Source organism: Triticum urartu, chromosome 5A (assembly GCF_056163025.1).
Source record: "Triticum urartu cultivar PI428250 chromosome 5A, HENAU_Tu73, whole genome shotgun sequence".
Classification (NCBI taxonomy): Eukaryota; Viridiplantae; Streptophyta; class Magnoliopsida; order Poales; family Poaceae; genus Triticum; species Triticum urartu.
The window spans coordinates 607,195,454-607,222,622 of NC_141877.1; the positions used below are offsets into that span (position 1 = coordinate 607,195,454).

A 27,169-nucleotide genomic window follows, 5' to 3' on the forward strand; every position below is an offset into this window, starting at 1 on the left:
AGGCATGCCGGCACGTCGGGGGGGGGGGGATAAGGAGAGGATATCCGTGACACTAAGGAAGAAGGGGAGGAAGAAGAAGCCGCCCGAAGATAGGCCAGCCAACACACTTGTGAACTCGTCCCAAGCCATTATTTTGAGCGAAACGTCCTACATAGATCAATCTTGCCAAATCGTGTTTGACACTTCACGCGCCAAAGAGAGGCCAATGCGTATGCGGCGCACACCCCCCTGACCGAATGGGCCGGCCCACTCAGCACTACACCGGGCAATGCAGTTTTACTACTGTTTTTCCATAGTTGTTTATGTCTGTTTTTTGTTCTTTTTTCTTTAATTTTAATTACCATGAACTTTCTTCAAATTCGTGAACCTTTTCAAATTGATGAACTTTTCTCGAACCCGTGAACTTTCTTTTCGAATGTTTGTGATGATCTTTTTTTTCAAATTCAGGTACTTTTTAAAAACTCATGAACTTTTCTCAAACCCATGAGCTTTCTTTTCGAATGTTTGTGATGATCTTTTTTTCAAATTCAGGTATTTTTTTAAAATTCATGAACTTTTCTCAAATTCATGAATTTTTTAATTTTGTTTTTTTTCAAACCGGTGAACATTTCCTTTCAATTTTGTGACGAACTTTTTTCAAATCCATGAACATTTTTGATATTTACGAACTTTTTCCAAACACATGAACATTTTCTTGGAATGTTGTGATCAACTTTTTAAAATTCATGAATATTTTTTCGAATATTCAGTTTTTTATTTCATCATTTTATTTTTGCAAAAGTTAGTGGTCAACGGTATCGGCCAATTTTCGACAGTGAGTTACTACCTTCGTCCTAATTTATTTGTTCCCATTGTATTTTGGGTCAAAGCTTGACCACATATTTGACTAGCATAATGTTAATGCATCTCATAAAAAATATATCATTGAATTCTTATTTGAATATATTTTTTGATGATACTATTTTTTATTTATACTTTTTTTGGCATCATATTTATATTTTTTCGAACCCTAAACACGAGGGCACCAGTAAACCAGGCGGAGGTAACGGTGAAACGGTCAGACCACGAACCAACGAACCAACGAACCGGGAAACTACTCGCTCGCTCAGGGTCGCGTGAACAACAGTTTGTTTGACCGGCCCACAACAGGCGCTACGTACTTACGGGCCAGCCCGGTTTCAGCCCACCCAAAACAGACGGCCGATCCATTCTCCGTCCAATTATAAACCCTAGCCCACAAAAACCTCTCGTCCCATCGCAACCGCGAGCACCCCCACCCAGCTCCCACGGCCGTTCCCTGCAGCGCACGCCGGCGATGGGCAAGGGGAAGCAGCGCGTCCGCGCCCGCGGCGACGGCGCCGGAGGAGAGCCTGCCGGGGAAGGCGAAGCTGCCGTCGCCGGAGGCGGCGGCGCTGCCGGCGGGGGCCACACCCCCTCCACTGTCTTCGTCTCCAACCTGCCGTACACCTACAAGTCCTCCGATGTAAGGGCGAGCTCGTAGTCGAGGCGCCCCCCCTCTCTACTAAGCTGTGAGGTTACTCAGTGTTGGGTGTTGGGTGTGATTTTCCGCTTGTGCTGTTGCTGTGCAGCTCGAGACGGTGTTCAGCGAGGTCGGGCCGGTGAGGCGCTGCTTCATGGTCGCGTCGAAAGGTGAGCTGATCAGCTGACGATTGAGAGATTTGATGGCTCTATATGGTGTTTATCAGTGAGCAATTTCCCGTTGCTTGTGACTAACAACTTCTGTTGCTGTTCTTATTATGCAGGGTCCGAGACGAGCAAAGGATTTGGGTTTGTACAATTGTGAGTTCAGAACTTGATCTGTTAAAGATTTTCAGTACTCATTCTTGCCATGCAATGCCGTGGTTAGCCTAGTTAGCGTGATCAGACGCATCATAACAGTTAGCCTCGGTGCAGTAATTCTTATTCTCATTAGAAGTATCTTACATATTCACTGAGTTCTTCTTGGCAATACGTCACCCACTTGACAGTACTTCTCTTTCCATTTTAATGTGAATTGGGCAGTCCTTCATTTCTATGGTTTGCTTCAACTCGGCATTGAGATAGACTAAATCATTTAAGCTTGGTTGATAGATAAAACTTGGTTCATGTGCTGGTACAACTGAACAATGTATTTCTTCAGAGAAGAGTGTGTTTCTGCTGACAATTATGGAATTACCTGTGCATAAAAATGACCTTGGCCCTGTTAGCATACGTCAAGTACTTGATCAGATTCCTCTTTTTCTTGCAATTGCAAAGTGGTGGAAATTTTTTGTATTTCAGTCACCATGTCGTAGCCAATTGGCTCTGCCCCGTTGGAGTCATGCTACTTCTTGTTCAAACAGGTTTTCGGGCAGCAGTCAAATTGAACTGACTTAAAATGTGTTTGCGTTATATCAGTGCCACTGTTCAGGATGCTGAGCGAGCTATTCAACAAAAGAATGGCTTTGCTGTTGCTGGTAGGAAAATCAGAGTTAAGCTCGCGATACAACGTGCTCCGTTGAAGGAACGTCTGCAAAAGAAAGAGAGTGGTAAATATCAATAATTTTTTGCTTATAAAAGTACTCAATAGATTGAGTTTCTGATGATTTTGCTATTTTTGTTTTTAAGCAGTGCATGTTGACGACTCCAATGCAAAAGATGAGGAAGATGATAATTCTACTCCTGTTCCTGTAAAACATAAGGAGCCCTTGCATAAAGCTGATACAGGTTTCATTTGGAAGTTGTTTAACTTTTTTGCACCATTTCCACTGTTCAGCTATCCATGTGCCAGAACCATGAGTTGGTTGCGAGATCTTATGGGTTTCACCTCTAGCCTACCCAAACTTGTTTGGGACTAAAGGCTTTGTTGTTGTTGTTGTTCCACTGTTCAGTTTTCCTATTACTTCAAAATTTTCTGATGTAAGATATTGTGTTGAACTAGGACCACCACAGTTACCGGCCAAGGATACCAAAGTAGCAAAGGAAGTTAGCATTAATGCTACTGATAAAGCAAAAAGTTCTGAAAAGCAAAGGTGTGGACTGGAACACTTCTATATTTACTGGACAATACCACATTACGTAAAATATGTCATGCCATATTGTTGCTAAAATTTGTTCTCCTCTTGTTTTGAATCTTGCCCCTTCAAGTACTATCTTTAGTTATTTGGTCGAAGATATAATGTTGTAGCATTTTTATCTGTTCCAGTTCAACTCAATTTGACTTGTAATTTTTTATCTCCTAATGATAGGATTGCCAAAACCGTTATATTTGGTGGTCTTCAAGACTTCTCTATGGCTAGTGAAGTTTTCCGTCTGGCAGGAGAGATTGGCACAGTAGTGTCTGTAAATTATCCACTTCCAAAAGAGGAAATGGAGCTCCATGGTATGATCTTTTCATGCTCTCTTTTCACTTCCCTGCACCCCACCCCAAGTTTTACTTAATTTTAATTGTATATTATGTTGTCAACACAATAATTATTCTGGTGTGATAGTTCTTTGAGTTCATGCTACATCAGTAATTCCAATCTCTTGTGACGGGTATTACCTTGCTTTAAAATTTCATTTTTGTTATGTAGCGAGATAAGACAGGGGCCCTTAGGTCTAGTCAGGTACTACCTCGACCCAAGTTATGCGGCAGCACCTTGCGAGCAACCGCACCCAGGGCCAGGGAGAGTCAAGAAACTAGGACTAATTTGGTTTACGTCTTGCTTAATCTCAAAACGAGGAACCTCCTTATATAGAGGTGTAGTGCCTAAAGGGTAGAGTAAAATCCTTCCCGTTCGCCTGTTAATCCATAACATGTGGCAACTTCAATTGCATTATTGTTGATATTCATATTCAAATGATTATGATAGTTTTGAATCTTATTTAAAGCTGCATGTCTGGTCTTTTCTAGATAGTGTCTCAGTGAACTAAAAAGTCATTACTCCATCTGCATGTCTCACCTAGCAATATGTTCTCATTACAACTTAGCATGTCAAATGGCCCATTCTTATGCTCGCCGATTGACTGCATGCGTGTTTTCTGATGAAGATGATGCTTATGTTTTGAGCTGTTAATTCTCTACATGACTTGTAATCCTGTGCACGACTCTATACATGTGAGGATTGTCCATATTTGGTATTTGCACATTGCTAGCATATTTTTGATTGGCTTGAATGTTGGACATGATTACTTTGCAGTGCTTAATTTCTTAGTTAACAGTTCTAGTTCCAGCTGCATGTGTATTTTGCTTGGTAAAGAGAACAATTATGTTTTTTTATTCTCCTATCCGTGCACATATGTCTGTTGTGTCCACTAAGTTCTCATTCTCTATTCCTTACTCCTTTTTTTTCATTACATTCTCATTCATTTATTCCTCAATGGAGAAGAATATCTAAACTTCACCAACCTCTTAGTCATGGTTGATAAATGGAGGACATCGGTATTATTACTTATTTCATTTGTTTGACTGAAGCAAGAGCACCGCAAAAGGTTGTGCCGTTAAGGTTTCTTTGTCAGCTTAAGATATGACTGAGAGCAAAGCACCACAAAAGGCCATGTCAGAATTGTCGTGGGATTTTAATAAGAAAATGGAATGAATCCAGTCATGTTTGAATCTTCATGTACTTCACCAGACATTTAGCTCATTTAGCACAACTAGCATGTAATAAAGTTAAAAAAGTGTTAACAGTACAATATGGCATTCATCCCCTCCAGGGCTTGCACGCGATGGGTGCACATCGGATGCGGCAGCAGTACTCTTTTCAAGTGTGAAATCAGCTTGGGAGGCTGTTGTTCTCTTGCATCACAAGGAGATCAAAGGAGCAATTGTTTGGGCTCGTCAACTTGGTGGGGAGGTCAGCCGTCTTCTTGTGTTGTATTTATCTTAATATATGCTGCCATTGCTTTATCTAGTTTGATAGTCTCGTTCCTTTTCTGCAACTAAACGAAATTGAAATCATTATCTAGTTTTGCTTTACTACTACATACCATGCTGGCTCTTTTGCCACCTGTTTAAAAATGGGAGGATGCGCGGTGATTAAAAATTAGTGGATGTGCGGTAATTATAAGTGCTTTCAAACCTTTCTTATCTGGAATTCTCGTATCTATGTTCTGCTATGCCTTCCAGGGTACAATTTTTTCTTTCAAATAACGTAGTTGCAGTTTGAGAGTTTCCCTGAGAGTACACATGTTAGTCATGTACCAGGTAGCTTGTATATTGCTCAGTAAAATGCTAGAGGTTCTAGAGTTTGATATTTTATCACAATCGTGAGAGAAACCATGATCTGATTTCAGTTAGCTATAATTGAGGTTCCCTCAGTTAGCTACAATCGTGAGAGAAACCAATGCTAGAGGTTCCCTCAGACTATTATTCTTTGAATGTCTGGTTCACTTTTTTGTATGATATATTATCACAATGACTACTGGTGCTATTGTGCAAGTGGAAGGTGCCATGATTTTTACATAAAATCCAACTCTTGGTTGATGAGTGTTTCCCCCTTTTGCATGAGATACACAGTTTATCTGTAGAACCAATTCATTACATTTCTGTTCGATTAGTTCAATTTATTTCTATAGTTCGTTCATTTACTTGCAAGTGTCTGAAACTTGTTTGTTGCTATTCAGGGTTCAAAGATCAGGAAATGGAGAGTGATAGTCAGGAACCTTCCATTCAAGGTGCTTGGTTGAATGCAAATTCGTCTCTTCCAAAATTTATTTTCTGGAGCATATGAAAGAGAAACTATACATGCATGTTTCATTCTCACAGGTTACTATAAAGGAGATCATGGACATATTTAGCTGTGAAGGATTTGTCTGGGATGTCTCCATTCCACAAAAATCTGATGATGGGTAATGTTTTTCGTTTAGTCCTTTGTTCCCTTGGTGAGTCAAGCAACTCGTAATATATGCTAAGTTGCTAACTCTGTTGCATTTATTCTTTTTTACAGGAAATCAAAAGGATTTGCTTTTCTGTCTTTCACACGCAAACAGGATGCAGAAAATGTACGGTCAGTACTTTGTTCAGTAAGAGTAAATATTCATTGGAAGTCCTAATTTGCCACGATGTTTCTCTGAACCAGGCTATAAAAAATGTTAATGGAAAAGTTGTTGCAAAGAGAACAGTAGCTGTTGATTGGGCTGTTCCGAAGAATGTATATGCTGTTGCTGCAAAGTCTGATGCTAAGGACGACGGTAAATATAAACTCTTATACCAGCGTTTGTACTGTTGTTCATTCAGAGAGTTCTCATAAAGCTATTAGTTTTCTCTACAGCTAATCCAAGATTTATACTTGTCTGAATCTGAATGATATAATAAACCGATATGGCGATATATTGTAAATCACTCATTTTAGACACTTGATTAAATACCGTGCTGGCTCCTTGATATAGTTCCTCAGGAAACAGGAGTATATTCCATTGTCTAAAGCTACCATGATTGTCCAACTATTTAATTAGTACACTGCATACCTTCTCATAATGTCGTCAACCAATGCTTTGAGTTCTATGAGTTACTATTGTGATTCTGAGAACTGCATGTCCTTTCAGAGTTGGAAGATATATCTGACAGGGGCAGTGACGAGGAATCCTCTGAAGATAATCTTGTCGGAGGAGATGACAGCGATGATAACAGTGAACTTGATCATGAGACTTCGAATCGTCTTCCTGAGGATGATTTCAAAAGTGAAGCGGACATTTCTAGAAAAGTTCTTGAAAATTTGATCAAATCATCAGAGAAGTCTGAGCGGTCTGGTGTTGAGAGTTCTGATATTGATACAGATTCTGAAACAGAAAATGATACACCAGAAAAGAGTTCTGATATCGATACAGATTCTGAAACAGAAAAGGACACACCAAAAAAGAAGCAACCCCAGTCACCTGCAGCTGCCAAGTTGGCAGAACCTAAAGATGTAACAAAGGCAGAAAGTATCATTCCTGCTTCAAAACCTGCATCTGTCATGTTGGCAGAATCTAAACATGTAGCAGAGACAGAAAGCACTGTTCCTTCTTTGAAACCTAAGAAAGAAGATACTGGCCTGGATAGGACAATATTCATAAGCAACCTTCCTTTTGATATTAGCAATGAGGAAGTAACAGAGCGGTTCTCAGTGTTTGGGAAAGTTCAATCTTTCTTCCCAGTTCTGCATAAACTCACAAAGTATGTTTAACCATCTAACCAGAAATATTTTATTTTGTCCATTCTCCACCAGTTGTATTGACCACAGAACCTTCACTTAATGCATTTGTTGATTCCAACAATTTTTGCACTGTCTGTGCAGGAGACCTAGAGGGACTGGTTTTCTCAAGTTTTCTACAGCAGAGGCAGCTGATGCAGCAGTTTCTGCTGCTAATGCTGCTCCTGGATTAGGAATTTTTGTAAAAAGCAGACCACTTAATGTTAAGAAAGCGCTGGATAAGGAGTCAGCTCACAAAAAGGAACTGGAGAAGGGAAAGAACGAGGTTGAGGATCGACGCAACCTGTATTTGTCAAAGGCAAGTTTAACAGTTAACTCTTTTATCTGCACTCCATCCTGCACTCCTATTATTTTCTGTTCCTGAAAGTTTAGTGTCGAAGCAGGAAGGTGAAATACTCCCTGGAACGCCAGCTGCGGAAGGTGTATCAGATGTTGACATGAATAAACGTAGTTGGTAAGAGTTTGTCTTAACTCTTCTTTCTTATGTCTGCATTAGTTCATTCTTATTAAGTAGTATCAATAAAGTCAATGCGATGATTTTGTTATGTTAATTAATAAAATCCTATCTGTCATCTTCATGTAATTTGATGAATTTTCTGAGAATTCATTCTTAGTCTCTTTTTCTGTAAAGACAGTGCCTTTTTTCACTTGCATTTGAATTTTTTACATCTCTATGCCTTTTCCTTGCTTGCAGGGAAATGTTTTTTTTTTCATAAATCAGAACCTTGTTTTCTCTTGTTATCTGCCTTCTGTTATTTTGTGAGCAATGAATAAGAAATGGTTGCTATTTTTATCTTGTAGGTTGGCTAAAAGAAAAGCAGAAATGCTTGTATCTCCAAAATTCCATGTCTCCAGAACAAGGCTTATCATTTACAATTTGCCAAAGACTCTGACCATTAATGATGTAAAGAAGCTTTGCCGAGAAGCAGTAATTTCTCGTGCCACCAAGCAAAATCCTGTCATCCGGAAGGTTTAATTGCGGTTTACCATCCAAGTTTCTCTTGCTATTCTTTAGGTATCTTTCTGAAGCTTATGTGTATGCATTTGTCTCGAGCAGGTAAATATCCTAAACAATGAAAAGAAAGGTCAGGGTGCTGCACAGAAGCATTCCCGGGGGGTAGCCTTTGTTGACTTTCAAGAACATGAGCATGCTCTTGTAGCTCTGAGGGTTCTAAACAATAACCCTGGTACGTTTTTACGCACCTGCCACTTTTAATTAGGCTGGTTGTTGTCATGTTGTGCCAATTGTTCTGCCTTGTGTTGCTACTTCGTGATGTAGCATGTATATATCGAAAAACATTTTGCAGTGAGTTGACTTTGCTTATGTATTTCATCATCCTTAGATTGCACCTACACTTTTAATATTGGATGCATAACACATTTGGGCTGGGTTGCATATAAATACTTATGAAATAATGTACATCATTGTTGTCTTTATCTTATTTACTGGTGCTGTTTGTCAGTGCTGCCTATGTTCACTCATTCATTAACAATCATGGGCTGTCTGCATTTTCATACCGCTGTTTGATGTTCGTTTGTACATAATGACAGGAGTATTGTTTGCTCCTGATAGTTTCACATTTTTATGGGACAATATTTGGTGAAGCCATTTCGTTATGGAAAAATCAAAACAAACTATTTGTATCTCTGACATTCGTTTCTAACCAACGACATGTTGCCTGTTGGTCTCTTTTTTGTATTGCCCACCCTGTTGAATGTTTGCTGCTGAACGCGGAATGGTTTGGTCCGTGTTATCATTTATCTATCATTCTTTACGTGTTTGCAGGAACCTTTGGTACAGAACGTCGTCCAATTGTCGAGTTTGCACTTGAGGATGTTGAAAAAATGAGGCTCCAGAAGATTCGGAACGAACGCAATGGTAGGGCAAAAGAGGCTGCACAAGAGCGAAGGGCTCTGGGAGATCAGTCTACAACTGATGGCCCTCGTTCAAATAAGAAGAGACCTTTTGGAAAAGGGAGCAAGCGAGAATTGCAAGATATACCATCTAAATTATCCGACTCTGGCAAAGGACCTTCAGATGATCTGTCAGTTCCTGGAGGTCCTAACACCACTGTGGAAAGCACACAGGGAGACAAAAGGCAATCTCAAAGGCCCGCAAAACGAGCACGGCAGTCAATTAAGGGAACCTCCTCTGTGTCAGATGGAAATCAAACAGATGCGGCCCCGAATGCTGCACCGAGTGTAAGTACTACCGAATTTATTTTGCAGTAGTACCCCATTTAGATGCAGTAAAGTAATCTAATGTCACGTCTGTTTCATTTGATTCATCAGGGACCATCTACGGCACACACCCAGGCGGACGCACGGAGAAAAAGGAGGAACAGAAATGATGGCGAGCAGAAGAGAGACAAGGCTACGAAAAGGGCGAGGAAAGATGCGAGTGGGGCGGGAGGTGTGGACAAGTCGCTGGCGGAGCAGTACCGCTCCAAGTTTCTGCAGCACGGCGTGAACAAAACCAAGGCTAGTTAAGTAAGTGGGATCGCCATGGACAGAGACCACCAGCTTCTCCACAGTGGAAGTTGGCTGAGAACCCCCTCCGCAAACCCCTTCAGCCCCGTTGATCGGGGTGCGATTTTGCTTGTAGTGCTACTATGATTTGTTTTCCCCTTGTAGCTTCTACTCCCTCCGTCTGGAAATATTTATCATCAAAATGGATTAAAAGGGGTGTATCTAGAACTAAAATACATCTAGATACATCCCCTTTTATTCATGTTGATGACAAGTATTCCCGGACGGAGGGAGTACCTGTGAAACAGCGACTAACCTGTTTTCGTCAAGCTTTTCACTGCCCAAGTTCTCTTACCTTCTTATATGAAGTGCAGCGAGCTAAAGATGGATCTAGATAAGGATGGATGATCAGGTGCCTATAATTTCTTGCGAGCGATGGTGTTGTGTCGTGTTTCAGCCGTGGCATGTTTTTTGTCCTGGGCATGCTTTTCGCGTTGAGGTGTTGCCATCATTCATGTTTCTTGTGGGTTTGGGTTTGGATATTTCTTGTAAAAAGGTGGTGGTTTGCCTGGCCACGTTGTGTTTTCCTTGCTTTTTTGGTGGAAATAGGGTGTTTTTTCCAACGTGGGAGGTTTCGCGTTCATGTGGCTGTGACAGCGCTTCGTTTGCGTGCGTGTTTGGGCGAGTTCCAGCTATGGAAACGTTTCGTCTGCTTGCGCGTTTGAGGTATGGAAAGGGTAGCAATGATTGATGATGAGAAGAAGAGGTGGTTTATACAGACATAGTTTGGCAGCACCTGTTTTTATCTGAATTTGGCTCGTCTTTATGGAGTCGGTGGCAGTCGACATGACTGGATTGGACATGTTGCCTGCTCCTAACCGTTTAGCCTGTGCCGCGTATATACTCCCGATGGTGATGAAAGACAATTTGCCAATCGCTGGCTACGATTAAAGTGTTCTGGCGTTAATTATAGAGGCAAGACTTTTGCCTGGAGGCCAATCGCTAAACTTCAGAGAACGCACAGGTCTCGGTGGAAAATTGATCTTTCTCAAAAAGGATATATTTTTTGTGTGTGGAAAGTTGATCCTGGCAGGCACGCACAGGTCTCGGTGACAAACGCGTGCACTGCTGCATTTAGTTTAGGTGACGACGAAAGCCAAAGCCGCCCCAGCAAGTTAAGCGATCATGCATCGATCGTTCAACATGCACCATTACTCGAGTTTTCACGCTAATCTTTCTACAAATGGAGAAAAAAAGAAGAATCTGACGCGGACGTACACACGCGCTTGAAGTGCGCGGCTGCATCCGTATCTAGACAAATCTAAGACAACTAATTCGAAACGGAGGGAGTATACTACTAGTACTGTTCCTCGTCCGGATCGCGGTTAAGAGTAGTGGTACGATCATGGGCGGGAACTATATATGTCTCTCACAGATCTCAAGAATCCTTTCGGAATTCGGAGGCGCCATCCTACCAAGATCCACTGCCCAAACTGTACTATAACAGTCTAATAAGACGTGGATTAGTACTATAGCTGAGATGCCGATCATGATGCCCAGCATAATCGACCACCTAGCCACTCAGAAGTAACCAAGGTACCCGTCCATTCCATCCACAAACAAGGGCCCAGGGCCGCTTCCCGCCAGTACCTTGATGTGCACCAAGAGTATGAAAAAGTCACTCTAGTCCAAGTAGTGCATCAAAGACCATGAAAAGTCTAACCGAGGGAAATGGTACAAAATGGGCTGGGTGATGCCCGGTCCTGTGGATAGTGCATTCCGGTAGCCGGTAGGGGTCCCGTCCCGTCCCGATCAGGCAGGCAGGCAGAGGAACGCACTGCATGCGCACTTATCATTGTACTAACTATGTGCGCACTTACGTCTTAACACGGCAGCAAAGGTTAGCGCTTGTGGATCCTGAGTAGTAGTACGATGTTCACACTCCACTTCAGTACTCCACGGTCGCGTGCACAAGTTTGGGTTTGCTCTCCACGGTCAGCACCATGTCCATGTTCACATCTTTTACAGTCACACGCGGACAACTCTTTCCTCTCTGAGCTTATTATTGCACGCGCTCTCCGCGCATCGCAAGGTTTTCTTCCCACCCTTGGTCGCGCCTTGCGCGTATGCATTCTTCTCGCCGGGAAGCGAGCGGTCTTTTCTTTCTTTCTTTCTTTGCTGTTGCAAGACCAAGACAAAACTGATGTTGAATGTGGGGTGCTGCGCGATGGCCAAATGTCAAGAGAGGAATGAATGATGTTGCGTACCGGGCCATGTTGTTTGTGGTCGGCAACGGCAATGGCATGGGCAGGGGTCCATGTCAAACCCAACTCCGGCCATCTGCACACAGACAGAGCTACGAACGAGACCCTTGCTTGCTGCCTGCCGTGTCAGCGCCTACTCACCGCCGACCGAGCGTAGCGCTGGCGGTTCCACTTCCATCTGTCGTCGCCTCGCGCTTTCCAGCTACTAGCCGATTGTTCTACAGTACACGGTTCCATCTGTCATTCCGTGCTCTGCCTTTGTTCTCCGGATCGCACTCTCCCAATGTCCCGTTCTAAGAGCAACTCCAACGAGCCGACCCAAACGGACGACGCTTTTGTCCGCTTTTTGTCCGTTTGAGTCGGCCCGGCGAACACAAACGTTCGGCACTGTGTTTGGATCGGCGAGAGCGCCCAACGCTGGCCCGACCCATTTCATCGGCGCGCCAAAAAAAGTATTGCAAGCATTTTGAAAATAAATACATGCATTTAATTAAATATAAAAGCCGGCCACGAAGGCCGGCAAAAGTCCACATTACATTAATTAAAATACTAAAAACTACGACGCGCTGCCCTAGGCGTCCTCGTCGGTGGTGGCGTCTGCGTCGGGACCAGTGAGGTCGATCAACGTCGGCGCAGGGCCGGCCCAGGGGAAGGCCGTGTTCCAGACGGCGGTGATGCCGGGCTTTGCCGCCGCTGCCTGGGCCTGGCGCGCCTCCTCTTCGGCCTCGCGCTCGAGCATCTGCAGGCGCTGGCCCTCCCGGCGGTCCTCGGCAAGCCGAACGCGGCGCCAGTGGTCGAGGTAGGCCGCCTCCTGCTTCTCCATCGCCCTGAGCCAGATCGGCGGAGCGCTGACCCACTCGCGGACTACTCCGGTCCAGGAGTAGCGCTCGATGTAGGACGGCTCCTCCCGCTCGGCTCTGGGCGGGGACGACGGGGCCACCGGTGGCACGACGTAGTCGCCCGCCGCGGAGAGGGCCATGGCCTCCGCCATGGCAGCCTCGAAAGCCGCCTCGTCCGCCTCCCTCCACCGCTCCTCCTCCTCGCTCTCCTTGATGGCCGCCTGGTAGGCGGCCTCGGCCTCCTGATCCTCGTCGCGGACGACGAGCGCGGGCGGCGGCAGGCTGTGGTCGACGCCGCGTCGCCTCGCCTCCTCGCGCTCGATGGCGAACCATCGAGCCCAGTTGAGCGAGTCGACGGCGAAGCGCGGGTCGGCGCGCCGCTCCTCGCTCAGCAACGCCCACCGGCGCCGCACCCCCCCCGCATGGGCCCTGGCCGTCCGCGGCGCCACCGGCACTGGGATCCTCTCCGGATCCAAATGCCAGTCGTGCGGCAGCGTCACGTCCGGGTACGGCAGAGGCACGCGGTGGTGCCAGTGCCACTCGGCCTGGTGCACCGGCACGCTGGTGCACCGGCACGCTGATGCGTTGCCTCTGCTGGGGAGCGCGCGCCGGCGCGGGGAGGGCGGGGAGGGAGGGGGAATGTCGGGCGGGGGCTTTGCCCTTGCGGCTGCTGCCGACGCCGGAGAAGAAACCCATGCTGGCGGTGGCTAGGGTTGTCACCGGCGTGGGGGCAGGGGTGGCCAGATGGGGACGGGGGGCGAGTGGTAGTGGATGAGGACGGCCCCGCCGCACGCCCGGCTTAAAAAAGGACGACCGCCATCGCTGACGCGTGGGCCCAAGGTGGGCGGTCGTCATAAATTATGTTGACCGTAGCGGTTGGACAGCTGCTAGGTGGGGACACGGCGGACGGCGAGGAGACGCGCGGTGCGTCCGCTTCGCGTCCGCGCCGACGCATTTCAGGTGCAAATTTGGGCCGGAAATGGGTCGGCGCGGACGCCGGGCGGACACGATTTGAGTTTGGGTCGGCGCGTTGGGCCGCCACTTTTGTCCGCACCAACCCAAACGGATGCGGGCGGACAAAATGGGTCGCCCCATTGGAGTTGCTCTAAGGTCTTGTCGAATATTTTCGACCCATGCAGCCCCGGGTAACTTCAACGCACGACCCTAAACTGATGTTTGTTTTGTTCAGATTTCATCCGTTTAGGGATGGCAATGGGGCGGCGTCCGTCCGGATTTCTAGATGCGCCGGCCATGCGCCCAACGAACAGCCGCATTCCGGCCGCATATCGTCCGGCGGAGGCCCTTTATGCATTCTTTGAACTAAAACCAAGCATACCAAATAGTTCATAATTAAATAGTTCCACATCCGAAATAGTCTCACCTAACCCAATCGAAATAAAAACATTATCAAATATTCTTACAACCCAATTAAAATTGTTTTGCATGAAAAGAAATTGAACCGATAGATCTACTGGTTGTAATTGTAAGTCCACATGTGCTCAACCAAGTCATCCTGGAGGTTGCATATGAGTATGCGAATCACGCATTTCACGATCAAATTAGACAAACTGTTCAAAGGTGGTAGGTTGTTGGTGCTCAGACTCAACATTTTCACCCTGGAAATCAAACCATTGGTCGTAGATGCTATCACCACGCTCATCCTCCACGATCATGTTGTCATGATCACAAAAGCATACATCACCTCCCAAAGCTTCTGAGTGCTCCATATCAATGCAGGGTATCGAACGGTACCCCATCGAGATTGAAGCCTCCGTGCATTTCTAGTAAGAAGAGAAGCCAAGCTTGCTAAGGGCATCCCCTTTGCACTCAAAGTATGTGTCATATCCTACCACTCCCCCCCAAATACGATTGAACACATGTCTCCTCATTAGAAAGCGGCGACGAAATTGATGTGGTTTGAAGAGGTATCCCAAAAGTAATCGACATAGAGTAGGACGTGGCCGCTCTCCCTATTGGGGTTCAAGGCTGGAGCATGCCCCGGGATTGATCCCCTGAACCGAGGCCACTGCCTAGCAATGTGGTCATGGATGACCAATGCATCCACCACAAGCTCTTTTTCATCCAAGGACGAATCATCTGATGAACAAATGAAGTTGTGAAAGAAATACTCATCCCCGCTATCCATGGTACCCTGTGAGCAAAGCGTCGAACACCTTGTGGACATGGTGGCGACGCGGCTAGAAAGAGCACGTTGAGCTCCCCTCGCAGACAGCAAAGCAAGGTTGTTTGGGTCGATGGGCGGCGCCGGCGGCCGTAGCTTCTCTCCCACCCACTACAAGAAATATGTCAACTTGTGACCACCACTATTGGTCACTGAAAGGTCATGGTTTTTCATTTGCGACCTTTTTGTGACCAAAAACAGAAGGTCAAAAGCTGGCGGTCATAAACTGACTATAGCGACCTTTCTTCTGGAATGGTCGAAGATGTTTATGACCAAAATACGTCTACTGTGGCGTTTTGGTCACTAGCAACCTCCCCAGGCCATGTAGGCATCCAGCGTGGCAAGCTGATGTGGCACAAGATTCAGCCCGGTCCAATTCGGTTTTCTACATGGGCCTAGCCCAACAATTCGGCCTTTTATTATTATTATCATTCCTACAAATTCTATTGGGCTACATGGGCCAAGCCCAATATTTCAGCCTTTTTATCTCTGGGCTTTGGCCTTTTACAGTCTATTGATTATATATTTTTGGAAAATATATTTTGGAGCTGGTCCCACTAGTCATGTTAATCTCATATATTGATCCCACACATAAGAAAGTTACGAACTAGTCATATTATTTCATAAGTGGGTTGCACTGGTCAGGTTCCCATCTCACACACAAACAAATCACATTCATAATCAAATATTCCAAACAAGAGAACATGTGAAACTCGTCAAATGACACTATATTAGTGCACTATAATTTCTGTAGACTATTACAACCTAGGTATAGCAGCTATTACAATATTACAGTCAAATAGAAAAGACAACTCTTTGCTGAGTAGCACTTCATGGCTTCGCGCTTTTCTTCATGTCTTTGCACTTCCAACTTTCTTAGGCCTGGAGCTCCTGTAAAAGAGGAACCAAGTAAAGAAGTTACGCGCAGCTATATTTGCTACAGATCAGCTATCAACTCGATATTTATGTACACCATAGAGAAATTGTTTCCAGTTAGAACAAGTTCACTTAATACTCAACTCCTTTATTTGTGTCCATTTAGTGCAAGTCCATTATCCATGCATATAAACTTTTGCTCCCAGCCAGCACCTACCCAACTAAGTACAAGTCAGGAGGCCACTACTATTAAACCAACTCAAGTGAGAGAGCCAGCAAACTAGGTGGGATATTTCCTTATCACTAAAATTAAAAATTTGAGCACACCAAAAATTGATTGTGTGTCATAAGATGATCCTGAGAGTGCAGAACCATGTTACCATCTCTAAAGCTCATTAGCCAGCAGCAAAAATTGTGTAACATATGTATAACCATTGCAAACAACCTTAGCAGAATAAGCAGAACAAAATTTCATGTAAAATCTTGGTATAACCAGTAGATTATCCCCTAATAGAAGCTAATTAGGCTCCAATACACAAGGCATAGCAAGCACAGACTAAATAAGCCACGGCCATGAAACAGAGCATGGTATTACAGCAGCTCGGAGATGGAGCTAGAGGTAGGAGAAGGACTCACCAGAGAGGAGGTTGTAGTCGAAGCCGCACACAGGCGCCGCCACCACCGTCACCCTCTAGAGGAGACGCTGCCGCTTCATCGACGGACTCATCTGGTACAAGGAGATCATCAAAATGCATCACACTCATGATCATCAAAACGCAGCAGCAAGAGCAAATACAAGTTTAGCCCACCATGAACAGGGGCACTAGGCAATCCAGTAGCAATGTCATATATAGGTAATAATAACAGGACCTTAGATAATTAGTTTTTGTTCTTACTGACACACAAGTTGACAGAATGTACTCAATATATTCTAATAAAAAGGTTTGCGAGCAGAGGGAGAGGGAGGTGGAGATGGACGTGCTACCTGCTGCTGCGGTGGTGCCTCTTGGTGGTCGTGCTTGAGCTCCTCCTCCTGATGCTGCTCACTAACCTGCAGGACAAACAAGACCATGGGTAAAGGAACAAGACCATGGGTAACAGTACATCTTCACTTGGATATATCTAATAAGTCCAGTTGGTTCTCACAAGCAAGTGTTCTCAGGTTTGCCTTAACATGAAAGGTTAACTTATACTTAACTGTGAGCAAACAGTACATAACAAAATCATGGATTTGATTTCAAGTAACCGAGACTAATTAATGTGTTACTGCCTGATACTGTCGATCAGAAAAGCATAAGCAGCAAACAATATCCTGCGTATCAGTGGAAACAAGGTGACAAACTAATGTTCGAGGGAGGTACTTTATATAATAAAAACTAATAAAAAGAAACTAGGCACCTGCATAATCACACGGCGGTAGTTTTAGATAATAAAAACTACTGTTCCACGCAGTCTTAGCGCTCCATCAAAGAATCAACTAAAATTACTTTCAAGCAAACAGGTTGTACATTGATCAGGTTGTAAAGGACAAAAATTCAGGGGTGTACCTAGTGCAAGAAGGCATTTACTAGGTTTTGAAGCTAATAACAATTAGCATGCACGTATCACTTGTTGGAGTTGGTGCGTGGTCAAATTCAACTAGTGTAATGTATCACCTATATATAATAGACCCATCTCTCCAATGCAATTTCACGGACCAAGAAACATAGGTGTTTATTTCTTCCTCTGCTAAACTATCTCCATATGGATACCAGCTAATGATACGCATATTGTATTAAGGCAACGCTTTGGACGGCACATATTCTGCAAGCTGCTGCTAATTTGCAAATACAAACGAACGCCTAACAGTGCTCGCATAGAATTAGCAGAGCATGGTAGATTTATAGCCATCAGGGGAGGGGACACCTGAACCCACGTCGGCTGCTGCAGGGCTTGTGCTGCACACAAACACACACATACATGTATCAGAAGCAATTCAGTCAACACTCTTGGCAGGCAAGAGGCAAGTTGGCACTCACAGGGTTGAGATAATAGCAGGAGACGTGCGTACCTGAAGGGTCGAGCGATTGGTCCGAGCCCGGAGAGCATAGGAGGCATGGCGGTGGTGTGCTGGCGCGCCTTGGAAGCCCGGGAACGTGGTGGTACCGATGGTCAAGGAAGAAGAGGAGCAGAGCAAGCCCTTGATGGCCAGCTAGATACGTCCCTCCTTCTGCTCCTCGAGGATGGGTGACCTGCAGTAACAGATATGTTATACAACCCGGGATCAAATGTAGCACATACTATCGTTATAACAGTCTTCTCTTGTGTCTTCGCTAAGACAGATGCAGACTAACTGCATGTCCAGGAGGACATTGAATACATACACTTTGAATAAATAGCATAACAAAGTGATGTAGTAACCACATTGAGCATCTAAAAAAGAAGTGGCATGAACAATAATCAATTGTTTACCTCACCACCAGGTGTCTGTCATAGCATACACATTCAACTTATTCGGTGACAACGGACTAAAAGATGCCTGATATACAATCCTAATTGCAGGAAATTCCTACTAGCACCAAAATACTCAGGCTGAAATCACTGAGTTGAACATACACCATATTGCATCTAATCACAGGACACTAGTCTGTAACAGACTAGCTGGTATTGACATACAAGAGTACGGCTAGGCGCGAAGAAGGGTAAAACTATCACTTTATTTGCTCCCCAAATGCAAGAAGCTAAGGCACTAAAAAGAGGGCAGAAGCTACAATCTTCCTGGTCTAAGCATCACCTGATCAAAGAAGGAAGTACAGGCAGAGGCCAAGCTGTACTACTCACTTCCGGGCACCAGTTCCATCAGCTCTTAATACCACCGCATCTACTGGCCGGCCATGGATGAACAAAGTCGCAGCAATACATGGAGCTCAAGAGCTAGGGGTCGTTGACACACGCACGGACAGCCGAGTGGGTCGAGGAGGGTACCTTGGCATGGTTCCAGGTGTTGCCGATGGTGAGGGGCCCGTGGTCGGCGAGGATCTGGAGGAGGCGGCCGGAGATTGCCAAATTGGATGGAGAAGGAGCTCCATCTCCTTGGTGGCGACCCGTCCCATGGAGGTTCGCCCCTCCTGCCATCGTCGTCGTCCCATCCACAACCATGTTGACCTGCCGAAAGGGAACACAAGACGAGGTGAGGTGAGGAGGAGATAGTGCGCGAATAAGGAGGGGAGGGGCTTACCGGTGCCAGATCCGGCAACCTCTGGCCTCGCCGTCGCCGGATTTGGCAGATCCCGACGAAGTTAGGGGTGGCAGCCGAAACCCTAGCCACGGGTGAGGGTTGCGGGCGAGTACTAGAGGGCGCGGGTCGGGGCGTGGGCTCGATGGTGAGGGTCGTCGACGGCGGGGGTGGGCGGCGGAGGGGGTGGGCGACAGTGGGCGGCGGTGGGGGTGGGCGACGGTGGGCGGCGGTGGATTCAGATCAGATCGGAGTGAGGGAGAGGAGAGAGGGGCGTCAGTGCGAGGGAGAGAAGGGTGCGAGAGGAGGAGTGCGGGACGTGGGTGAGACGGGCGACGTGCGGGCCGTTGGATCCAGGAGCATCCGACGGTGATTATCCACGATCCGCGTGAGAGGCCTCTGGACCAATCAAAACGCATTATACAGGTATGATATTTTGACCATTTAAATTGGTCGTAATCGACTAAAAGTAAGGTGCTAAATCATGTTAGCTATTTTATTATGACCTGAAGAATTGAAAAAAAAACTTCGCATTGTGTCAGCAAATTTGAATTTAGTTTTCAGGAATAATCACAAATTGAAATAAGACAAATATTTTTATAAAGAGTTATGAGAAATGACTTCTTTTAATTCATTTTTTTCATTTATCGTGTGTCCAAAATGAGTTCTTTTGTGAAGGACCTATCATATATTTATTACAAATTTTTACCAAATTAATTTTCTAAAATACTAGAACAAATTTAATGCACAATTGACCAAATGGTTGGGTGTAAAAAGTTTTGATCTACCTCTCGTGAAAAAGACAAATTTTCGTCGATTCAGTTGGAAGCGGGTCAAATTTGAACTGTAGCTACCTCGTAGTTTGCTCTTTATTTTTTCCAAAAATTATTTCTAGGTACATAAGTATCTATTTAATCAGAGAAACGCCAAAAAAATTCCAAGATTCAACCACTAGCTAGGAACGGTCATTCCCGCCGTTTTGACCGCATTTTGAAACGGGCATAAAAAATTCAAAAAAAATCAAAAAATTGGGAAACCTTCGCATTGTGTCATTATATGTGGCCAAGTTCCCAGGAAAAATAACAAACTTGTAATACGGCAATTATTTTAAAAAAGTGTTCTCAGAAATGAGCTATCATCTCTGAAGATTCATGGCTTTCAAGCCAAATGATCAATCTTATGGCCACATTTGTGGCATAGTTTGTTCAAATGATCTCATATTGTGCACAAGGGTGCATATTGGAATGGCAAACAATGTTGCCTAAGGAAGTTTTCATTTTCTTTGGACGAAAAACCATTTTTCATTTTCCGAGTGTCCAAAAGGAGGTTTTTTGTGAAGGACCTCCCAAATAATTGTTGCAAAATTGGACCAAATCAATTTTCTAAAATACTAGGACATATTTGATGCACAATTGACAAAATGGTTGGGTGCAAAAAGTTTTGATCCACCTCTCGTGAAAAAGACAAATTTCCGCCGATTTAGTTGGAAGCGGGTCAAATTTGAACTGTAGCTACCTCGTAGTTTGCTCTTTATTTTTCTCAAAAATCATTTTTTAGGTACAAAAGTATCTATTTAATCAGAGAAACACCAAAAGTTTTCCAAGATTCAACCACTAGCTAGGAACGGTCAAGCCCGCCGTTTTGACAGCATTTTGAAACGGGCATAAAAAATTCAAAAGAAAATCAAAAAATTGGAAAACCTTCGCATTGTGTCATCATATGTGACCAAGTTTGCAGGAAAATAATAAACTTGTAATACGGAAATTATTTTAAAAAAGTGTTCTCAGAAACGAGCTATCATGCGTGAAGATTCATGGCTTTCAGCCAAATGATCAAACTTATGGCCACATTCATGGCATAGTTTATTGACATGATCTCATATTGTGCACAAGGGTGCATGTTGGAATTCCAAACAATGTTGCCTAAGGGAGTTTTCATTTTCTTTGCACGGAAAATTCATTTTCCATTTTTCGAGTGCCCGAAATGAGTTTTTTTTGTGAAGGACCTCCCATATATTTGTTGTGAAATTGGACCAAATCAGTTTTCTTAAATACTAGGCCATGTTTAATGCACAATTGACCAAATGGTTGGGTGTGAAAAGTTTTGATCCACCTCTGGTGAAAAAGATAAATTCTCGTCGATTCAGCTGGAAGCGGGTCAAATTTGAACTATAGCTACCTCGTAGTTTGCTCTTCATTTTTTACAAAAATCATTTCTAGGTACATAAGTATCTATTTAATCAGAGAAACACCAAAAAATTCCAAGATTCAACTGCTAGCTAGGAACGGTCAAGCCCGCCGTTTTGACCACATTTTGAAACGGGCATAAAAAATAAAAATAAAAATCAAAAAAATTGGAAAACCTTCGCATTGTGTCATTATATATGACCAAGTTTCCGGGAAAAATAATAAACTTGTAATACGATAATTATTTTAAAAAAATGTTCTCAGAAATGAGCTATCATGTGTGAAGATTCATGGCTTTCAAGCCAAATGATCAATCTTATGGCCACATTCATGGCATAGTTTGTTCAAATGATCTCATATTGTGCACAAGGGTGCATATTGGAATGGCAAACAATGTTGCCTAAGGAAGTTTTCATTTTCGTTGGACGAAAAAACCATTTTCCATTTTTCGAGTGCCCGAAAGGAGGTTTTTTTGTGAAGGAACTACCAAATAATTGTTGCAAAATTGGACCAAATCATTTTTATAAAATACTAGGACATATTTAATTCACAATTGACAAAATGGTTGGGTGTCAAAAGTTTTGATCCACCTCTCGTGAAAAAGACAAATTTCGCCGATTCAGTTGGAAGCGGGTCAAATTTGAACTGCAGCTACCTCATAGTTTGCTATTTATTTTTTCCAAAAATCATTTATAGTTACATAAGGACCTATTTAATCATAAATACATGGTTTTGTGGCGATACGTCGAGGTTTGGGCGGTGGCCGAGGGCCCCAACTCTAGAGCGCGTAAACTCGCATGCCCGTCGCGTGGTCACCGCGTGACCGTAATGTTGCCATGTGTTCTGGGTGGCCTAGGCATGTCTATTGGGTTGGGCACTCCCCAGGTTGGTGTTAGGAAGAAAATCACAACATAAGATTCTCACAAGGAGACCGATCGATGCTCAAACATGAATTAGCAGCCAAGTGTTTGATTAGCGGTACGGGAAATGCACATGGCCAATGGGCGTGAGTTTTGGCTGAGGATTATCATCTACTAAGGAGAATGTCTTCACAAATTTTTAGCTCAAAAGGAGGATCCTAGGTGGTACTTGCTTTGCAAAGTACCACGCTGGACAAAAATATGAATGTTGAAGCTGGGCTCAAAATGATGAATGGATTGAGCTGAAATTTTGTGGAGGATGGTTATTTGGGCATAGGAAAGCATTGTAGAAAATTGATACTATTTGGACATGCCAAAGTAGTACTTCCTTCACAATGCTCTTCTATGGACAGAAACTTGGGAAAACTAGTGAGAGAGATTGGATGAATTAAATGAGCTAAAATTGGTGCAGGTAAGTTACTTAGGTATGGTCATGCGCTGGTAAATTTTCAGATTATTTGGGTAAGCCTAGCTAGTACTTACTTCACAAAGCTTCTCTCGAGGTAGAAACTTTGGAAATTTCCTAAGAAAGATTTACTAGGAACATTGAGCTGAATATTATCATGTGGCAATGATTTGGGTATGGAAGAGTGGTCGAAAATTTTGAGGGTAATAAGAGGGGTCTATATAACACTTGCTTTGCAACGTGCCAATTTGGCCATAAAATATAAATTGAACCTGGGCTCACATAGATGATTTGACTGAGCTGCAATTTGGAGGAGGGTGATAATTTGGGCATATGAAGGAACTGTATAAATTTCATGTCATTTCGAGATATAAAAAAGGTACTTCCTTCACAATGCTTCTAGGTGGACAAAAACTTTGGAAATTTGCCGAGGAATATTTGCTAGGAAAATGGAGCTGAATTTTGTCATGCAGTAATAATTTGGATAGAAAAGAGTGCCCAAAAATTCCTAGGGCAATCAAGAATATATAAATAGCACTTCCTTCATAAAGTGTTGTTGTGAACAGAATAGGAAAATGAATATTGTTGAATTAGTTTTGAACTAGGCAAGGAAGGACTTTTACATATTTGATGAAGATATGACCCAAATAATTTATGATATTTTTTTGGGAATTTTGGGAATGACAGAAATATAGGTTGCTTCACAACCTAGGGCAAAAACTGCCACATGGACATGACACATAGGCAAAACTGATGAGGTGGCGCCTAGTCATAGCAACCCACCACAATTTACAAGGTTATGACCATCTATATTGGTCATGATCAGCTAGAAATAAGGCAGCGGACTAGTGCTGTCTGCTTTATGACCATTTCGTGTAAGGAAATTACGACATTTCTGACCAAAATGGTCGCAATGGTTTAGGGTTTGGAGCCCCCCGAACAGCTTTTGACCAATTGGTCTAAAATGGTCATAGATTTATGACCAATTCTTCCAGGGTCACTGACAGAAGGTCATAAGTTGACATATTTCTTGTAGTGACCTACAACAAAGAACCACGAACGCCCGCAAAAAGCTCCTTCGAAACACGGGCGTGGGCTAGCTGTGGCACATAGCATGGTCGTGGTTCGGAAGGCCTTGCAAAGAAGGCGATGTGGCCCGAAAAATGGGGGTACAGGCGGGGTGGCGGCGACAATGGAGGGGGCGGGGAGCGGAGGACGAAGGGATAGCAAGGGGAAGAGAAATGTGCGTTGTGTCCCTGATGGGCAAGCCAGAGGAGACAAGGGCACACGTCCCACATGTCCGGGTGTCCGTTTGGATGCAAACGCGGCCCAAAGTTGGGTCGGGAGTGGGTCAAAACAGACAAAAAATAGACGCTTGTCCGTTTGCACTCACGCGTTGGGCTACATTTTGTATCCGTTTACCCCCAAATGCACGCGGCCGGACCATCTGGGGTTCTGCGTTGGAGTTGCCCTAACACGTACAAGGGCCTACAGAGTAAACACAACATGTGCTTTTAGAGGCATGCTGACCCTGAAACAGACACCGCATCCGTCCACTGACATTGATGTGAAAAATCCGGTTATCCAACCATGCACACATACATTTCAAAGCGGATTTGAACAAATTAAATGCATTTCATCAAACACGATGAAATTCATCAAAATTCGGACGCAAAACATGAAACAGACGGAATTTTGACCGTTTAACCAAACCACAAATAACATAATAGCACAATTCATCCATAAATAGTATGCAAATATCTCTAGTACAATAATAGTTCATATTCAATGAGACAACTGGATGTTCCACAAGTCTTTCAGAATCATTTATGCCAAATTCAATGACACTGTAATCAGAACCGAAGCATGTCGTCCCACACAAATTGCTCATTTAGCTTCATCCAACAATGTATGTGCGGAAATGGCATACCCTCGGACCTGTAGTATAGCATTGAAGCGTGTACATACTATACAATGCGTAGAGCAACAATGAGTAAATGAATGAATTAACCACCATATAAAGTAACTAGAAGAAACTTACGATCTCCATAGTTTACAAGCCCAATGGACACCTCATCTCCATTTGGTGAAAGACACCTCACAACTTCATGATGGAGTTGCAAATGGTGTACCACCGATGAGTTAGCGACTTAATACATCTCTGACATATCTATAATTTTTTATTATTTCATGTTATTAAATTAGCAATCTTGGATGCTTTCTATGCATTTATATTCTATTTTGTATTATTTTTTGGGACTAGCATATTAACCCAGTGCCCAATGCCAGTTACTATCTTTTGCTTGTTTTTGGCTTCTCAAAAAATCATTACCAGCGAGGTCCAAACGCGATGAAACTTTACGATGGTTTTTTCTGGACCAGAAGGGACCCTAGAACGTTCGGGAGGATGCCAAAAGAGCTACAGGAGAGCCACAAGCTCACAGGGCGTGCCCCAGGGGGGTAGGCGCGCTCCCAATCTTGTGGGCCCCCCCTAGTACCCCTTAACATAATTCCACCTCTATAAATTCAGAAATATTCCCAAACCAATAAAGAGCCACCCGAAACACTTTTTCCGCTGCCGCAAGCTTCCGTTCTTCTGTGATCCCATCTGCAGGCCTTTTCCGGTACTCTGCCAGAGGGGGAATGGATCACGGAGGGCTTCTACATCATCCTTGCTGCCTTCCGAAGATGCATGAGTAGTTCATCATATACCTACATGTCCATAGCTAGTAGCTATATGACTTCTTCTCTCTCTCTCTCTCTCTTTGATCTTCAATACAATGTTCTCCTCGATCTTTTTGGAGTTCTATATGATGTAATCTTCTTTTGCGGTGTGTTTGTTGAGGATCCAATAAATTGTGGGTTTATAATCTGAATATTCATGAGAAGTAATTGAGTCTTTTTCGAACTTTTTTATGCATGATTGTTATACCTTTATGTTTGTCTCTGATCTATCCCTTTGGTTTGGCCAACTAGATTGATTTATCTTTAGTGGGAGAGGTGCGTTCTAATGGGTTCAATCTTGCAGTACTCTTTATCCCGGTGACAGAAGGGGACAAGACATGAATTTGTATTATTTCCACTAAGGATAAAACGATGGGGTTTATTCATATTAATTGGATTTACTTTGTCTACATCATGTCATCTTGCTTAAGGCGTTACTCCATTTTATGAACTTAATACCATAGATGCATGCTGGATAGCGGTTAATTGGTGGGGTAATAGTAGTAGATGCAGGCAGGAGTCGGTCTACTTGTCAGGGATGTGATGCCTATATACATAATCATTGTCTTGAATATTGTCATAACTATGCGCTTTTCTATCAATTGTCCAACACTAATTTGTTTACCCACCGTATGCTATGTGTTCGAGAGAGAAGCTTCTAGTGAAAACTATGGCCCTCGGGTCTGCTTTAATCATATTTAAAAAAAATCCAAAATACCTTCGCTAAAATTTTATTTCTTTTATTTTGTTTTGTAATTTATTTATCTACCAGTACAATATTTGATCCTTGCAAGTAACGAGTTCAAGGGGATTGACAACCCTCTTGCTGGCATTGTGTGCAAGTATTTGCTTTTGTGTGTGAAGGTGTTGTTCATGAGGCTTTGCATGATTCTCCTATTGGTTCGATAAATGTTGGTTCTTGCCTAGGAAAATACTTATCTCTACTGTACTGCATCTCCCTTATCTTCCAGGAAAATCCCAATGCAGCTCACAAGTAGTAGGAAGAATTTTTGGCGCCGTTGCCGAGGAGGCATCATCAAAACCTATCAAGTACCTTCGCACAAACTATCATCTGCTTGCTCTACTTTTTATTTGACTTTGCCTCTCGTTTTCATCTCCTCCACTTCTCTAAAAAACAAAAACACAAAAACACTTTGTTTTACTAGTTTGCTTGCAAAAATCATGTCAACACACCAAAACAGAAAGGAAAAGTAAAGACATATGGATCCTCATCCACTTGCTAATCTTTTCAAACTTGCTGCATGTTGAAAACCAATAGCTAAAAATGAAGAAGTGATAAAAGAAAATGCTATCGGGATACATTTATTGAATGAAAAGCATGATTGCAATTGCGTTAGTGTAAATTCTATTAATGTCAATTATGCTAATGATCATGATTGGGGTGATAATTATGATGTTTCTTACTAAGGATGACAATTTTACCCATGGGTATGGGTACCCATGGATACCGCACCTGCATGGGAAGGGTATGGGCACAAATTTATATCTATGGTAGTACCCGTACCCTACCCGTTAAGTCATGGGTAGGGCACGGGTATAGTCTTGTACCCATGGATATACCCATATCCTACCTGTTTATACTAACATGTGGACCTTACCCATGAAGTGTGTCGTGAGCTTGTGAGCCTATGTTAAAGTTGTTGGGGAACGTAGTAATTTCAAAAAAATTCCTACGCACACGCAAGATCATCGTGATGCATAGCAACGAGAGGGGAGAGTGTGTCCAGGTACCCTCGTAGACCGAAAGCGGAAGCGTTACCACAACGCGGTTGATGTAGTCGTACGTCTTCACGATCCAACCGATCAAGTACCGAACGCATGGCACCTTCGAGTTCTGCACACGTTCAACTCGATGACGTCCCTCGAACTCTGATCTAGCCGAGCTTTGAGGGAGAGTTCCGTCAGCACGATGGT

The 27,169-nt window shown here is 43.7% G+C and overlaps 2 protein-coding genes across 3 annotated transcripts; one reads left to right on the forward strand and one right to left on the reverse strand.

Annotated features, from left to right (window-relative positions):
• Positions 1-1,239: 1,239 nt before the first annotated feature.
• On the forward strand, positions 1,240-9,991 carry LOC125510989 (RNA-binding (RRM/RBD/RNP motifs) family protein). Of its 2 annotated transcripts, none has more exons than XM_087522018.1 (19): positions 1,240-1,483; positions 1,590-1,650; positions 1,764-1,800; positions 2,398-2,528; positions 2,608-2,706; positions 2,921-3,011; positions 3,228-3,361; positions 4,678-4,817; positions 5,587-5,637; positions 5,729-5,811; positions 5,910-5,964; positions 6,042-6,153; positions 6,508-7,117; positions 7,239-7,456; positions 7,542-7,608; positions 7,956-8,124; positions 8,212-8,341; positions 8,941-9,356; positions 9,447-9,991. In XM_087522018.1, exons 1-19 carry the CDS (start codon positions 1,316-1,318, stop codon positions 9,642-9,644), a joined length of 2,970 nt encoding a protein of 989 aa, XP_087378144.1. In that variant the 5' UTR covers positions 1,240-1,315; the 3' UTR covers positions 9,645-9,991. The 2 variants fall into 2 exon arrangements, with proteins under 2 accessions (XP_087378144.1, XP_087378145.1); XM_087522019.1 differs by having other exon boundaries at positions 2,611-2,706.
• Positions 9,992-16,475: 6,484 nt separating this feature from the next.
• Positions 16,476-18,922, reverse strand: LOC147973300 (uncharacterized). Its single transcript, XM_087524948.1, has 5 exons — positions 18,749-18,922; positions 17,835-18,015; positions 17,690-17,721; positions 16,770-16,835; positions 16,476-16,511 (listed from the first exon to the last, which is right to left on the reverse strand). Exons 1-5 carry the CDS (start codon positions 18,920-18,922, stop codon positions 16,476-16,478), a joined length of 489 nt encoding a protein of 162 aa, XP_087381074.1.
• Between the last annotated feature and the right edge of the window lie 8,247 nt (positions 18,923-27,169).

What these genes read in the sequence shown, in the direction of transcription:
- LOC125510989 (XM_087522018.1), top strand. Translation starts at nt 1,316, where the DNA reads ATGGGCAAGGGGAAGCAGCGCGTCCGCGCCCGCGGCGACGGCGCCGGA. An exon ending in AAAAGTTCTGAAAAGCAAAG is followed by an intron (nt 3,012 to 3,227) that starts GTGTGGACTGGA and finishes TCCTAATGATAG; the next exon opens with GATTGCCAAAACCGTTATAT. An exon ending in TCAGGAACCTTCCATTCAAG is followed by an intron (nt 5,638 to 5,728) that starts GTGCTTGGTTGA and finishes TCATTCTCACAG; the next exon opens with GTTACTATAAAGGAGATCAT.
- LOC147973300 (XM_087524948.1), bottom strand. Translation starts at nt 18,922, where the DNA reads ATGGTTGTGGATGGGACGACGACGATGGCAGGAGGGGCGAACCTCCAT. An exon ending in AGCAGCCGACGTGGGTTCAG is followed by an intron (nt 16,836 to 17,689) that starts GTGTCCCCTCCC and finishes TTTGTCCTGCAG; the next exon opens with GTTAGTGAGCAGCATCAGGA. An exon ending in AGGCACCACCGCAGCAGCAG is followed by an intron (nt 16,512 to 16,769) that starts GTAGCACGTCCA and finishes TCCTTGTACCAG; the next exon opens with ATGAGTCCGTCGATGAAGCG.